At 40.1% G+C, this 16,266-nt stretch overlaps 1 protein-coding gene across 6 annotated transcripts in view; it reads left to right on the top strand.

Annotated features, from left to right (window-relative positions):
- The window catches only part of PARD3 (par-3 family cell polarity regulator), a 770,287-nt gene that overhangs the window by 485,945 nt on the left and 268,076 nt on the right, over window positions 1-16,266 (top strand). For all 6 annotated transcript variants that reach the window (XM_061585584.1, XM_061585585.1, XM_061585583.1 and 3 more), the window contains 2 exons: window positions 7,983-8,133; window positions 14,703-14,892. In XM_061585584.1, coding sequence (XP_061441568.1) covers window positions 7,983-8,133; window positions 14,703-14,892 — 341 coding nt within the window. The remainder of the gene's footprint in view (window positions 1-7,982; window positions 8,134-14,702; window positions 14,893-16,266) is intronic.

Raw genomic sequence — 16,266 nt, 5'->3', positions numbered from 1 at the left:
AGTTCTAGTTAGAGCAGGTAGTATTTATCAAGTACCTAGTATATATCGAGCATATTATTCTTATCTAGATGATAAAGGACCATGTGGTAAAGTTCCACTCCTTATTTAGTTAAAACATGACTCTGTCCACATAAGGACAAATACGTCTTTTAGTGTGGACTGCTTGCTTGTTCATGTCTGATTTGTGCAATAACATTTCAGCTTCTAACAAATGGCTAAGAATGGTACTGTATGATCCACCTGAGTTTCTTGCCAGCTGTCATTCTATTCTTGAAAGAGATTAGGAGACAATGGCACTCTCTTACCTTTTTTAAAACTAGGCCCAAACCCCCAATTCTTTTGCTGTAGACTTGTGTATGATTTTAAGAAAATAATTAATAAATGAGATATGAACAATAAGGAAGGAGTACATGCTTAAAAGTGCTGTAAACTTCCTAAAAATACTATTAAGATGTGTGTCAAAATGTTGGCACTAAACTTTGTTTTTGTTTTTTTAAAAAAATGTGTGTTAAAAATCCCAACAAGGCGCTCAGTTTTGGGGAGTATTCTGGCAAGATTATGTTGGGGATTTTGGGGGGAGGGGGATACCTCCCTGGGATGGGGTCTGAGTAGGCTTGGCAAAAATATAAATCACAAAAATATACTTCCACAGGTTTCTGAAAAGATAGGGAATCATATTTCTGGCCAGTTCTATCAGTGTTTTGGCCCAAGAGTACAAAGATAATAGGATGACTGATAAAAACACCAGGCAACACACAGCATTAAAATTAAGATCATTTTATTAAAATTAGTTAACAGATTAAGTAATTTTAACTGTTTTAGAATAGTTGTCCTTGTTTAGGCATGTTAGGGAGCTTAGGGATCGCGAGTAAAAACAGTCAATATGATAATGCTGATATACAAACCTATGGTGTGAATGCACATGAAATATTGTGTGAAATTCTGGTTGCCTCACCTGAAAAATAATATTGTTGATGCAGAAAGAGTTTTAAAAAGTACATCCAAAATGATAAGGGAGATGGAACACCTCCCCTGCAAGGAAAAGTTACAGCATTGGGGGCATTCAGTTTCCGGGAAAAACACGGGAAAGAGGGGACATGATCTTCAGGTGTATAAAGTTACACATGCTGTGTAGAAAATGAACAGAGAAAAGTTTGTCCCCCTCTCATAATACTAGAGCCCAGAGTCATCCAACAAAGCTGAATAGTGAGATATTTAGGACAGACAAAAGAAAAAACTTCTTCACACAATACATAGCTAAACTATGGAATTTGTTCCAACAAAAAATATTATTTATTTATTTATTTATTTATTAAATTTATATCCCGCCCTTCCAGAAGGAGCACAGGGTGGCAAACAAAAACACTAAAAGCATGCTAAAGCATCTTTAAAACAACAGACTTTAAAACATATTAAACAAATCTTGAAAAACATCTTTTTTTAAAAAAACAAAATATTTTAAAAAGCAGTTCCAACACAAACACAGATTGGGATAAGGTCTCTACTTAACAGGCTTGTTGAAAGAGGAGGGTCTTCAGTAGGCACCCAAAAGATAACAGAGACGGTGCCTGTCTCATATTTAAGTAGAGAGAATTACAAAGGGTAGGTGATATATCCCACCTTTCCTCCAAAGAGCTCAAAGTAGCTTACAAACATGGTTCTCTCCCTCCACATTTTATCCTCACAACAACCCTGTAGATTAAGCTAAAAGACAGTGACTGGCCCAGGGTCACTCAGTGAGCTTCATGACCAAGCAGGGATTTGAACCCTAGTCTCCCAGGGCCCACTCCTGCACTTAACAACTACATCAAACAAATTAATAAAGAATCAGGCTGTTGGTGGCTACCGGTCATGATGGTTATGTACTACCTCCAGTGTTGGAGACCGTTTGCCTCTAAATATCAGCTGCTGGGGGCACTAGTGGAGAGAGTACTATTGCACTGATTTCTTAATTACAGGCTTCCCATAGGGACCTGGTTGGTCACTGTGGTCCCAGTATGCTGGACTAGATGGGCCTTTGATCTGATCCATCAGGACTCTTCTTTGATCCTCTTGGCTGTATAGGGAACATTTCCAGAGACACTGCTTATTCTGCAGCTGCTGTGCCCATGCCTATGGTCAACTGCCCAGGCCCTAAAGCAGAATTCAGGGACTACTAGATTGCCTCCCTTCCAGCCTACGTTACTCACTTACCCTCTGGTTTGTAATTAGCTTGTATATCACTTGGGTAACAGGGTAGTCCTTGCTGCTTGAAGCAGGTGTTCTCACTAACAGAGGAAGATGTGTCATGGGTGTTTTGAGGTGAAGGATGTTTAGGCTGGACCAACTGTAGCATTTGTAGAGGCTCTGACCTTGCCTGGGTGATTCCCTCTCACCCATCATCCCATCATGTGCAGCTATCCACCACACATGGTGCCAGGGTAGAGAAATAAGATGATTATCATTATACTACTTTCTGTTTAGCACATTTCTTCTAAACCTGAAATTGCCTCACGTACACATCCCAGTAACACTCACAATGGCTTCTGCAATAGGATTGGCCTTACATATACTATCTATTTGAACTGGAGACATTAGACTCATAGCTCATGCTGTTAACCCCTGTGCTACACCAGCTATAAAGTAATGTCTGACAGTCATAGGCCCAGTCATAAAGTCACCAAAGTAGAGGAAGCAGGTTTCACCAGCCTGCAGCACTCCCTGTCTTCTGGACTACTCCTCCCATCAGTCCCAGCCAGTGCTTGGGCAATGCTGAGATAAAAAAAAGACAGATTAGAACTTGGTTGGTTCTCTCCTTTGCCCCATCTGTTCTCTTCCTGTCAACAAAGTTTGCCCTTGCTTTGACAAATTTACTTTGTGCAAACCTTCCTTGCACAAGAACCAACAAAAATGTGTTTTTTAAAAAGACTTTTGTGCCGTCTTCCCCTCCACTTCTCCCCAAAACTTTTGTGGGGTAGTTTTTTTGTTGTTAGTTTATAAAAGGCATTATATCTTTAGTTAAATATTTGTGTGGCTGACTGTTGATGTCTTGATTTAAATCTGGTTTTTGATATGCTAATTAGATGCTGAATAAAGTCTTTTTTTCCCATGAAAGTGTAAGACATGCCAGCCCTCTTTTCAAAATGCAGCCATTAAACAAAGGTGCTGTTGTTTATCCCTCTCTGTAGGCTGCTGCTGCTTACCAGTTTACCTGGGGCAAATGCCTGTTCCTCTCTCTCTGAGTTCCTACGCTGCCTCTTTCTCTGTCCCTCTTTTAAAAAAGAAAAGGGGGGAAATCAATAGTTCTTAGATGTGCGTTGTGTCTTGAGAAATGGCTACATTATGTGGTTCAGTAAAGAACTAGACATTTGTTATATAAACTTGAAGATATAGTCCTGTCTCCCTGGGAAAATAAGTCATGTTAGTCAGTTAGGGTAATTTTCACCCTTTGTTTTAAGAAAGTTAAAACAAAGTGCAGTTCATCTGTGTGAATATACTTGGCATGCAACTTCAGTCCCTGGATACTTTTCTCTCTCTCTCTCTCATATTTTTAATAGCATTTCAAAAGTTTAACATTTTTATTCTTAAATTTGCCTTTGATTCCTTTATATCAGAGGCTTTGAATATTGTTTAATTTACTTCTCAGTGGAACTGTCAGTAGTAATCTGCAATTTGGGGGAGGGAGGGAACCTGAATAAAACAAATCCTCATTTCACAATTTAAACCTTATTGAGTCTAATTCACTTGCATGGCAAGTTTATTATTCTCCTGCAGCCCGACGTGCCTCCAATTGTAATTGTGTTGACCCTTCAAAGCAGTAAATCTCCCTAGTGCTGATCAAACTGGGAGAGATAAGACTACAATTCAGAACTTCATTAAATATCTCATTTATATTAAAAGACGATAGCTTTGAACCAAAATACTTCATACAGTGTCCTCCCATTCTGCTTCACCCACTTTGAAGTATTGCAAGTTTTACAAATCCTTCCTGTATCCTTCATGCTGGTGCTATGGGATCCCCTAACTCGAACATGGTGCTATGCTTGTGGGTTGATTGCAGATATTTTTCTTGTAAATACCACATGTGCATGGTCAGGCCTGTGCAGTTCACATTAATTAGAAGTTGCTACCCCTTGAGTCCATTCTCACTCTCTAAAGTGGATTAGAACACCAACTTCACCCATTAACATGCATAGGAATAGTGGGAACCTACTATCACTGTTTTATCACCATAGCTGTTCAGGTGGGTAGAGGATGTTAAGGACAGATTGTTAATATTTTAAGTGTGGAATGCTTTAAAAGAAATGGGGGTGTCACAGCATCTGATTGTCCTGATGCGCAACCTATACTGTGGACAAGAGGCTACTGTAAGGACAGAATATTGAGAAACAATTGGTTCCCAATCGGAAAGGCTGTGAGACAGGGGTATATTTTATCACCCTATTTGTTTAATCTATACTTGGAACATATACGGAAAGTGGAATCGGACCAAGATGAAGGAGGTGTGAAAATTGGAGAAATATCAATAATTTAAGATATGGAGATGATACCATACTACTAGCAGAAACTAGTAATGATTTGAAACAAATGCTGATGAAAGTTAAAGAGGAAAGCACAAAGCAGGACCACAGCTGAACATCAAGAAGACTAAAGTAATGACAGCAGAAGATTTGTGTAACTTTAAAGCTGATAACGAGGACACTGAACTTGTCAAGGATTATCAATACCTTGGCACAATCCTTAACCAAAATGGAGACAATAGGCAAGAAATCAGAAGAAGGCTAGGACTGGCAAAGGCAGCTATGAGAGAACTAGAAAAGGTCCTCAAATGCAAAGGTGCACTGAACACTAAAGTCAGGATCATTCAGACCATGGTATTCCCGATCTTTATGTATGGATGTGAAAGTTGGACAGTGAAAAAAGCAGATAAGAGAGAAATCAACTCATTTGAAATGTGGTATTGGAGGAGAGTTTTGCGCATACCATGGACTGGAAAAAAGACAAATAATTGGATGTTAGAACAAATTAAACCAGAACTATCACTAGAAGCTAAAAAGATGAAACTGAGGTTATCATACATTGGACACATAATGGGAAGACATGATTCACTAAAAAAGACAATAATGCTGGGAAAACAGAAGGGAGTAGAAAAAGAGGAAGACTAAACAAGGGATGGATTGATTCCATAAAGGAAGCCACAGACCTGAACTTACAAGATCTGAGCAGGGTGGTTCATGACAGATGCTCTTGGAGGTTGCTGATTCATAGGGTCTCCATAAGTCGTAATTGACTTGAAGGCATATAACAACAACAAAAGTGCACAGCTGTATGTTGTGGGATAAAAATGTTTTTTTTAAATAAATAAATTTTATTTTATTTTATAAATTTATTTATTTATTTATAAAATATCTGTATACCACAATGTCAGTGACTGAGCTTGGATATAAGAGTACCCTGGACCTAAGTTGTTCAGGGCTTTGTAAATTAATACAAGGACCTTGAACCTGGCTCAGAAGTAGATGGGCAGCCAGCGCAGATGTTCTAACAATGGAGTTTAACATGTTTTTGGTCATGTGCTCCCATCAGCAGTCTAGCTGCTGCATTCTGCCCCAGCTGGAGATTCCAAACCAGGCCTAAGGGCAGCTAGCAGTAGATGAAAATGTTTGCAATAAACAAATGATCAAAATGTCAATAAAGTCCCTTCCAAAAATACTCAGGGAGAAAAGGGGGGAACCCTTCTCTCCCCCCCCACTCCTGTCATAGCAGCAAGAGCAGTCAAAAGTGACCCCTGAGAGCTGCTTCAAACAAAGGTCTTAAGGGCAGCAGCATGGCAGTGAAAAAGGGATCAGACAAGTTTCCATGGAGAGGGGATTCCATAGCGTTGGTGCCACAAGTGAGAAGGTTCTGTCCCATATATGCAGTACTTCAGTTGGTGGGAGAACCCAAGGAGGGTCTTCAATAGGGGAAGGGCTGTTGCTCAGTGCTCAAGTACATGCTTTGCAGAACGTCCCAGTTTCACTCTCCAGCATCTCCTAGTAGGGCTGGAAAAGTCTTCTACCTGAAATCTTGGAGAGCCACTGCCAGACAGTGCGTAGACTGAACTGAACTAATGGGGCAAGGCAGCTTTCTGTGTTGATCACAGTCAAGTAACTAGATCTCAAACTTCTCTGGGATTTAAAGTTTAGATCTAGCACCTTGAATTCAGCCCCAAAATGAAGAGGTGGCTAATTAAAATTACAAAGGACCAAAGTGATATGCTCCAGTCAGTCCCAGACAATAATCTGGTGTCAGTGTTTTGAAGCAATTAAGGGTTTGTGGGAGCTCTTCAAGAGCAGCCCCATGTTGAGCATATTGCAGTAGCTCAGTCTAGAGGTTTGTAAAGCATGGCCAGGCCCATGTTTGCAAAAATTAATGCATAGTTTGCTTTGTTCCCCTTAGTAGTATAAATTAATCAAAAGCAAGGAGCACATAGCATATGATGATGTACAAGCGCTTGTTACTTATTGTAAGAAAAGTTACTTATAATTTTTAGGACTGTTATCCGCATCATTCAATGTTCATTTAGTTCTCAACTCATATAGAGTGTTTGCAACATTTGTTGGAGTCACATGCATGTTCCATGCTTTTCATGATTTGCCTGGAATCCGTTATAATCCTGCTGCATGAGTGTACAAAAGATTGGTCTCACAAAAGACTCCAGTTTTTGTGGTTTGATTATAATTTATGGAAATAATGGCATAAACTTTACAGTAGTTACCTTCTAATTGGTTTAGCCTGCAGGCAAACTAGCATTAACAAGATTTTGAAGCTGTTTCCAAAACCTTTATGAACAGTGAACCCTGGTAAGGTTTGTGCTGATCTAAGCTTTAACTGTGGTTTAGGCCCTTAAGATAAGGATTTGGGGGAGAATATGCGTTGGAGGGGGACAGCTGTAGGTATGTGATCCTGAGGCCCCCACCTTGTCTGTTAAAACTGTGGTTAACAGATCAGTGTTACCTCTGCACTAGCCCTTTGCATCTGGTATGTAGAGATATGGAAAGGGAAAACAGAGAAGGCAGTTTTTCGTTTTTCTTTTGCTATATGCTGCCAAGCATAAATCTCTCTCTCCTTCTTACCACTCCTGACTCTTCATGGCACGCTGATTCTTGGCACCCTGCTGGGCAAGGGCCTCTGAAAGCCACTACTAGGCCTGCAGGGGGCTGGGGAAAGTGGGACAAAAATCATGTGTAGTGAAGCTGATGAGATTCTGCCCAGACCCTGAAATGATGAAGCCTATTACCCTTAGGGTCAGAAACACTGACTGCATCTACAGCAACCGTCTCCCCCACTACCTTGAAACACAAGCAATGGACCTCATTATAATCTGTTGAAAAATAATGTTCATTCAAAATTATAGTATCAGTTCTAAATGTGCAGGATATTTCTTGGTATATGTTCATAGTTTTGACTTTGGGCTTTCTGGGATGAAGAAGGTGGGGAAATTGTGTAATGATTGCATATGGAAGCGAATTGTTCCATTTTTAGAACAGGGTTAGAAATTGCATCCCACATGAAGTTTTGTTTTGTCATTAATTCCTTTCCCCCCCTTTCCCTTTTGTTTCTGTACCTCCCTGCAACTGTTCTGATGGTTCCTGTCTTGATAAGCTGTCAGTCTGTGAAAGGGGTCCAGGCCATCTGCCAGATAATTGTGAAATATACAAGACTGCCTGCTTGCCCAAGTATATACGTGCAGCACAGATAAACCGGAACATGGTGCTTTGTCTTTGCATGTTTCCTACTGAAAAGGGATGGAGTCTGACAAGGCTTTGTAGGATGTGAAGTGTGAAGTGGCACAGAAAGTTGGTCATTAAGCAGCACTGTCATTGCAAATTATTGTGGTCCAGGGTGAAAAGTTCTAGCACATTTGGTGCCCAGCCAGCTCTAGGCCCACAGCAAGTTGTCATTTCTCTCCCATGCTGTTAAATGGACCTTCAGCACTGATTTTCCCCCCCCTTTCCATGCAGCTGGAATCACCTGGGAGTCCCCCAGGGCCAGAACTGCCTATTGAAACAATGCTGGATGACAGGGAGCGTAGGATTTCCCATTCACTGTACAGCGGGATAGAGGGCCTCAGCGAATCACCCATCAGGAATGCCGCCTTGAGTAGGATAATGGGTAAGTGAAGCAGACTTGGCTAATCATATCTTGTGGATCATCTGTTTTTCTAGGGTTTACCTGTAGATGATGGATGCATTATGTATGTGGACAGCCCGGAGCTGGAAAATTATAGTGACCAATTTAGAAGCATGCCTTTCCCCTTTTCCCCAAGTTCAACATAGAGGCTTCTTAATGCAAGTCAATAAACTGATAAAATAAGTCTTGGATCGCAGAGCAGGTGGCAGCCACAGAAACATTTTGAAGTGTTTTACTCTGTCTGAGGTGGCGAGACTTGTTTTATGCTAGTATACGAGGATCTGCCTAGTGCAGCTTCATTAATTGTAAAGTCAATGAGTGTTATGATTAAGAATGTATCAGTTAAATTTCAGCATTGATTTTACCTCTCATTTAAGTTTCCCCCCTCAAAAACCAGATAAGCTCATGTCAACCTTATCTGATTTGTACTTAGTATAATGCTTGTTTTGGGAGCCTTTTTCTGCTTTATATGTTTAAAATCTTGTGGCTAATTTTCTGCCTCTGTTGTTTGAATTAAGTAGCCTACTCTCTTCATGGCCCCCAGTGGATAATGAGGTTATTAGTACTTGCTCTGTAGCAATTCAGAGTCTAAGAGATCCAGTTAATAAAGACTAGTTTTGTCACAGGAATGGTTGGATTTACCAAGTAGCTCATCTGAAACTCAAACGTAGGGGCTAAAATGTCCTTTTTCCTGTGTTGACAGAGACGTTATGGATATCCATAGATTGATTTTGGAATCCCTTTTCTGAGTATGCCCAAAGCAGTGGTGTATCTATTTCTAATTCCACTGTTTTAACTTTAGAAAATGAATTCCTTTTTTCAAATTGGAGTGCTGCAGGAGTCCCACTGGTATGAAGGTTAAACATTAAATGGATGATATGGACAAGATGCATAAGTGAGCTCTGCTATGGTTCTCACTTGCACATTTTCAGGCTTCATATATGCACTCCAAATATCATACCCATTTGGCTTTGAGTAAATGAACATGAGCAAAAGTGCAGGAGCCTGCTTTAGACTTTAAGACTATCCTGCTTCCCTTTTGTTTATCCTGTCTTCTCCCATGGGGTAAAGGCAGCAGGGAAATGGGCTAAACTTCTATACTACTTAAAAGTCATTTGAAATGTGCCATTGGTTTTCTGTGGATGAATCCTGTATTATTTAATTTCTTTCCCGCATGTATTCATTAGCAAGAAGCCAAGGGAGAAGCAGGCCTTCAAAAGTACCTGAGTTTATTAAAGTCTGACAAGTTTTGGAAGTACACATTTCCTTCTTTAGGGGCAATCTGAAAGAGTAAGTTTCATAGCTCATTTATGAATCAGTTCATCAGATTATTTAGCAGAACCAAGTAGCCATGGTGAAATATGGAGGAATATCTCCCAAGAAAAGGGCAGTGTTGGGGCCCAAGGGAACAAGGGCTGTCACACCCAGCTATATTCCACATTCTTTAAGTTTCCCACCAAATGCTTCATACATTTATATCCCACTGTTGATCTTCATGGCACTCAGGGCAACATACACAAAGCCTTCAGGTCATCTCCCATCCAGACTCCAAACCTGAGCCAAGATTGTTCTATCATGTACCTTCAAGTTAGAGGACCTTACATCAGTGGTACATGCTCTGGTAACCTCACGTTTGGATTACTGTAATGCGCTTTACGTAGGGCTACCTTTGAAGACAGTTCGGAAGCTACAACTAGTGCAAAATGCGGCGGCCAGATTGCTGATAAGGACCAAGCGGTCCGAGCATATAACACCTGTTGTGGCCAGCTTGCACTGGTTGCCAATATGTTTCCGGGCTAGATTCAAAGTGTTGGTATTAACCTATAAAGCCTTATACAGTGCGGGACCACGATACCTTGCGGAACGCCTCTTCCGATATGAACCGGCCCGTGCACTACGTTCTGCTACGAAGGCCCTCCTCCGGGTTCCAACTCACAGGGAGGCCCGGAGGGTGATGACAAAATCTAGGGCCTTCTCAGTGGTGGCCCCCAAACTATGGAACAGTCTCCCCGAGGAAGTACGCCTGGCGCCGACTCTGCTCTCCTTCCGGCGCCAGGTCAAAACCTTCCTATTCTCTGAAGCATTTTAAGTTACACTGATTTACTTTTAAAAATGTTTATTGTATTGGATTGTTGATTGTATTTTAGTATTATTTTGTTATTCATTGTATTTTTATGCTATTTTATGTTCACCGCCCAGAGAGCTATTGCTAGTCGGGCGGTATATAAATTTAATAAATAATAATAATAATAATAATAATAATAATAACTCGGAGCCATAGAATTCCAGGCTTATTAATGGAATCCCTGCAGCAATCACTTCCTCTGCACAGAGTTCTGAATGCAAGTAGGATAGCTTGCAGCAGTTCTCCCCAAATTCTGTTCTCATCTTGCAAGCAAGAATCTTCTTTTCTGATCTGCTGATTGCTCACCCCTTGGCAGACAACCACTGCAAGCCCGCCCAGTGCTAACTCAATAAGGAAATTGCATCAGGGCTGGGCTGGGAAGTCTGATGTCTGCATTCTTTTTCCATTCAAAGTTCCTCGCATGTTGTTCCTGCCAGCTAGTTTGATGATGGTGCTACAGCTATAAAGCAGCTTGAAGAAATGCTTGAGCATACAATGTTGGCCCAGAGCATCTCTAATATTTATCTATTTATAAGATTTTATAATTTTTATATTTTTTGTATACAAATTTAAGAAAAAGTGGGGGGAGGTGATTAAAAAAACAAAAGGAAAAGGAAAGGAAATAATACATAAGAATAATAAAGCACCTCACATTAAATAGACAATAACCATCAGCACATCCATATTAACCAAAACATATAAGTTACTATAAGCCCTCCAATGTCCAAATAATTATCCACATGAAATTGATGTCAGTAAGAAGTATGTTCAAATGTAGCGAGGGCAGTAAGATCCTCAGACCATTGCATAATTGATGACAGGCTAAAGACCTGACTGCTCTGGCTATATTTGAACAATTTATAAGATTTCTTAGGCGCCCTTCACCATAAGGTCTCAGGGTCGGTTACATCAATATATCATACAGTCATATAAAAAAAGACTAAACCATTCAAATGTTAAAAACAAACGAAACCTTTCCAAGTGGAAGAGAACAGTATAAATTCAGCAAAGAAGTTGGGTCCCACAAAACAAAATACTGCAGCTGTTGAAAGTCATCTTCAGCATAGGGCAAAAACTGTACAATGACAATATGTGTTTGGAGATGAAGCCTAAGAGATGTACATGTGCAGAGCCTTCATTTCAACTGACCGAAAGGTCACAAAATAGGGAACAAAGTTCGGGGCTCTCATCATCGGGCTGGATATTACGCAACGTGGGTTGAAGGAAGAGTGAAATAACAAAAGGTCTCAGATTATATTTAGGAATCTTGGACAATAAAATACAAATATTATTGTAAGTCACAGAGCTGGTAAAAGTTCTTGAAGCTGCTGCCTGTTGAGTTAGACCATTGATCCCTCTAGCTCAGTATTGTCTATACTGACTGGCAGCAGCTCTCCAGGATTTCAGATCAGGAATATTTTGCAGCCTTACCTGGAGATGATAGGGACTGAACCTGGGACCTTCTGCATACAAAACAACCTAAGCAATCTTAAGCAAAACACACATATTCATGGTTACAGATGTGGCCACTTGAAATATACATATTTTCCTGGGTTTCTGTACTATACTCCTGAAAGATGACTATGTTTGCGTATCCCTGGTTTTGGGGGGGAGGGGGTTGAGGGTTTGCTTAGTTGCCTGGAATCCTCCTAGCACCTGTACCAACAAATCATCTGCCTATCCAGAGGCTCTGAGCAATGATAACTAATGTAGCAATTCCTCTGATGTTCTTAGAAAGTAAGGATGTCCACCTAATTATAGGATGCCTAACTGGATCTGTGTTTCTTAATCCTTTGTTAGTAAATGTAATTTCCTTATATTGAAAAACAAGCCCCAAAACACTCAGTAGTGCCACGTGCCCAAACTTGCGTCAAGAATTTACCAGTTGTTTTTCAAATTTCTGCAAAACATGAGCTTGTAAAGAAAGATGATATAAACAAATATAGAAAATGGACTGAATGTAAACAAAAGCAGAAAAACTTTATTGACGTGCTGGAGCTTGAGAGTGAAGTTAAGCAATTAGTGTATGTTTAATAATTTTTAGGATCATCTGAGCTAACTAGTAATTTGATTTCAAGTGTAATCAATACATAGGGATTCTATTCTATTCGCCTGCCAGAAGTCTCAAATATTTTTCAAAGGCTGCATTTCTTGACACTACTTCTATATTAACAGACAGTTTTGCAAAACCTATGTTGTTTTAAATTGTGATATCAAACGAAAATTAGTATATCTTGTCGCTGTGTTAATGTTTAACCAATTTGTATCTTGTTTTTTAAAAAATGCAGTTAAAAAACCTACATTTTAGAGCAGCACAGATAATAGATAAGATATCCTCTTGAACATCAATATTAGATGAAACAACTAGTATATGGGGACCATAATAACTGCTAGCAGATCCACAGTACAGCAGAGACAACTAGTCCTACTCACTAAATATGCAAGCATGTATTTATAGACAATGGCTGCATATTGAGGTTTTGTGGGGTCATTTCCTCCTTATGGGAATTATATGTTCTTACTTAGTTTGATAGTTTCCCCCACCACCCTTCTGCAGTCAAGGTCCATGGGAAATTGCATCGTAGGAAGAGCCAAGAAGAGTTCAGTCAATTTTAGCCTTGTTTTTAAACCTTCATATGATACGGATCTACAAGGATCTTTACTGTAAGGAGACCACACAAAAAGTACTCATGGGGAAAAAAAAAATTCCTTGAACATCAAGTACAACAAGATACCAAACAGTTAGGGTCACTGTTTCTTGTTAAGTTGCCATCTATGTCCAAAACTGATTTTTTTCAAAGAATTGAGGAGAATTGCTACATTAGCATATGAAGTTGCCATATTATTGGTTTTCTAGTACATATACTTATGAAATTTAAAGGGCTCTAGGGTAGAACTGTGGTCGAGGGCATTGCAGTTTGGATAACGTAAGATGGTGGGTGGCCACACAGATGGGAGCCAAGAGTAGCTCCCATTCAAAAGTGCCACCTCTCCATTGCTGAAGTGTGTCTGGGGGCCCAGTGGATGGCAGTGAATGGCAGCAGCAGAGATAATGAAGGTCAGGGTCCTACCCTGGTTTGGGAGGTGTTACGGGGCGGGGGAGATGAAATTCTCATCATTGGCACTATGCAGAAATCTGGTACAGGTCCTTCTAAGGTTTTGGCTCCCCTGCAGGTTTGCTATTATCTGCAAATTTGATGAGCATTCTCTGTACTCTTTTATCTGAGTAATTTATAAAAATGCTGAACAACACTGAGCCCTTTGGTACCCCAGTTGTCACTTCTATCCAAGATGACAAGAAGCCATTGATGAGCATTCTTGGGTATTGTCCCTCAACCAGCAACAAATCCATCATGGCACTGTCTATCCCACATCTTCATGTTGACATCAGTGGAAATGAGGGGGTGCAAACAGATATATACCATCCTAAGCTGTCCATGGGCCATTAGTTGGAAATATTAGTGATTATTTTCATTGGTTCATTGTGTCTGGCATAGACCTGAAGTGTCTTCTGCTCCTCTCCCCCAACCCACACATCTGCAGTAAAATAAATGTATTTTCTTTTACATTTCAGTGCAGCTACTAAAATGTCATCATTCATTCATGTTGAAATATTAAGAAGTGCAGAGAAAACCTAGACATGCCACTGAATTGCTTTTGCCTCTCAACCTTGGAGGCTTCATCTGAAAAATGCCATAAGGTTATACTGTTTCGCATTCAGCTTTTTGGAGACGTTATTAGCCACAGAGTTAACAATCTTGTAGGCAGCAGTATGTTTGGAAAGGAGTGCATTACTAGGCTCAGCATTAAACTGTCCATCAAAGAAGCTTTTGCTGGGCAAAGAATTAGCTGCTATGCAAACTTGAATGCATTCATTTCAGTCTGACAGTGATGGGTCTACGTGCAGTCAAGTTCTTTTTCTTCTAACCCTTCCCCCCTAAAAAAACTTTTTAGAAGAATTGGATCTCTCTCTCTCTCTCTCTCTCTCTCTCTTTTTTTTCTAAGTTGTCCAAACAGTTTCTCACAGCTGAAATGATCAGGGCTAGCAATGTTATTCTTTGACAATGGAGTGTATCTTGATCCTTTCCCATATGGACATCATGCCCTGCATAGTTGGATATCTATAGAGCAGGGATGGGGAAAGTGTGACCCTCCAGATATTGTTGGACTACAATTTCCATCAGCCCCATCCAGCATGACCAGTGGTCAGGGATGATGGAAGTTGTAGTCCAACTACATTTGGACATGTTCCTCATCCCTACCGTAGAGTAAAACAGAGCCATAGAATAGACCCTGTTTCTTCACCTCCCCACATGGCACGCACAGTCACTCAGCACACCAAGCCATTACATCTCTCTCCCATATTCATATCTAGCTCCTTTCACTCTCTGTTTAGTTAATCTCTTCTCCTTCCCATTTCATGCAGGTAAATACCAGCTATCTCCGACAGTCAACATGCCCCAGGATGATATGGTCATTATAGAAGATGATGGACTGCCGGTACTACCTCCACATCTCTCAGACCAGTCGTCTTCCAGTTCCCACGATGATGTGGGTTTTGGAACAGTAGATGGTGGAGCCTGGAGCAAACCAGCAATTAATGAGTCAACAGAATGGTAAGGCTCATATCCACATGAACCATTACTTCTGTTTTTAAAACAGTTGGTGTGCTTTTTACACCTATATTTTTCTGTCACTGAGAGAGGAATAGAGCTACAGACCTCTCATTTAAGGAAGAAACTTCCCATCCCTCTTTCTGAGTTGCTTGATCCTATCTAGGAAGCAGAGCAGAAAATAATTCTGGAAAAGTTTCACCTGGCCAAGATGCATATAATTGATCAGTTATTTTTAATTAATTTATATACCACTTATGTGCTAAAATGGCTTCTAAGCAGTTTACATACATAAAATCAATTAGAAAATCTATGCATAATTCAAATACAGAGTAAAACAATTCCATCAAAATGAAATCCTTGGGCTTGTGTATCTTGAACAGCAGCCACCCCTTGCTGCATGGCAAAAGACTTCTGAAAGTGAGGGGTGAGTTGTAAAAGAATCCACCAATTGAGATCTCCTTTGGGGGTCCTTCTCTAGCTATTTCCAGCTTTTGGGTGCTAAAAGGGCAAGAGAGGCCCTTTTCTTTGACAGCATTCTAACTGTAGGATGACCTCTCCAGTTAGGTGTCTGTGGCACCTTCCTTATTACCTTTTAAGTGTTGTCTATTTCTCTCATGTTTTTATAGTAGTATATTCAAGACCTTCTTTTAATTTCATGTTGCTACTTTATTTATTTATTTATTTATTGTACTTTTAGACCGCCCTTTAGCGACAAGCTCTCAGGGCGGTGTACAACAGAGTAAAACCACATTAAAATACAGGTGAATGTGGGTACAATACAACTATAAAAACATTTTAAAAACAAGGTGAAGATGTTTTATATGGATTATACTGATGTTTTATATGGATTTTTAAACCAGCTGTTCTTAAGTTTTATCTGCTACTTTTGAGAAGGATTTTTTTATATATAGTTGTTTTATATTTTACTGTTTTACATTTTGTTTATTGTAAGCAGCCTAGATCCTCCACCTCTGAGTTATCCTATGAGCTGGCAAAATATTCTCTTATAGAGGCATGGCCACTTCCATTTGCCTTCTGTTTCCCCTTCCTGAGCTCTGCAAGGAAGGCACACGGTCCAGCCCATCTTCATTTAGATGTGAGAGCAAGTAGCATTTGGTAGAGCTGTTGTTAATGCCCTCATCTTCTGAAGCCACCAGCAACTACCCCCAGCTTGCTAGTCTCCTTTATGGGTGCCAGCACACAGATTACCATGAAAAACACTCAGGTCTCTTACGTGTAAATGATGGTCTTTGATTGTCACCAGTGTAGTTATACAAATTGCCAATCTTCCCTGTTACGTGTGTCTCTTTTTCTTGGAAAGGGCATCTCTATAGCAGTTATGAAAGAACTGAATGGAAAAGTGATCACAGTTTA

The sequence above is a fragment of the Rhineura floridana genome, chromosome 10 (assembly GCF_030035675.1).
Source record: "Rhineura floridana isolate rRhiFlo1 chromosome 10, rRhiFlo1.hap2, whole genome shotgun sequence".
Lineage (NCBI taxonomy): Eukaryota > Metazoa > Chordata > Lepidosauria > Squamata > Rhineuridae > Rhineura > Rhineura floridana.
The sequence above is the reverse complement of the archived record's forward strand: the minus strand, read 5'-3'. Positions and strand labels throughout refer to the sequence as shown.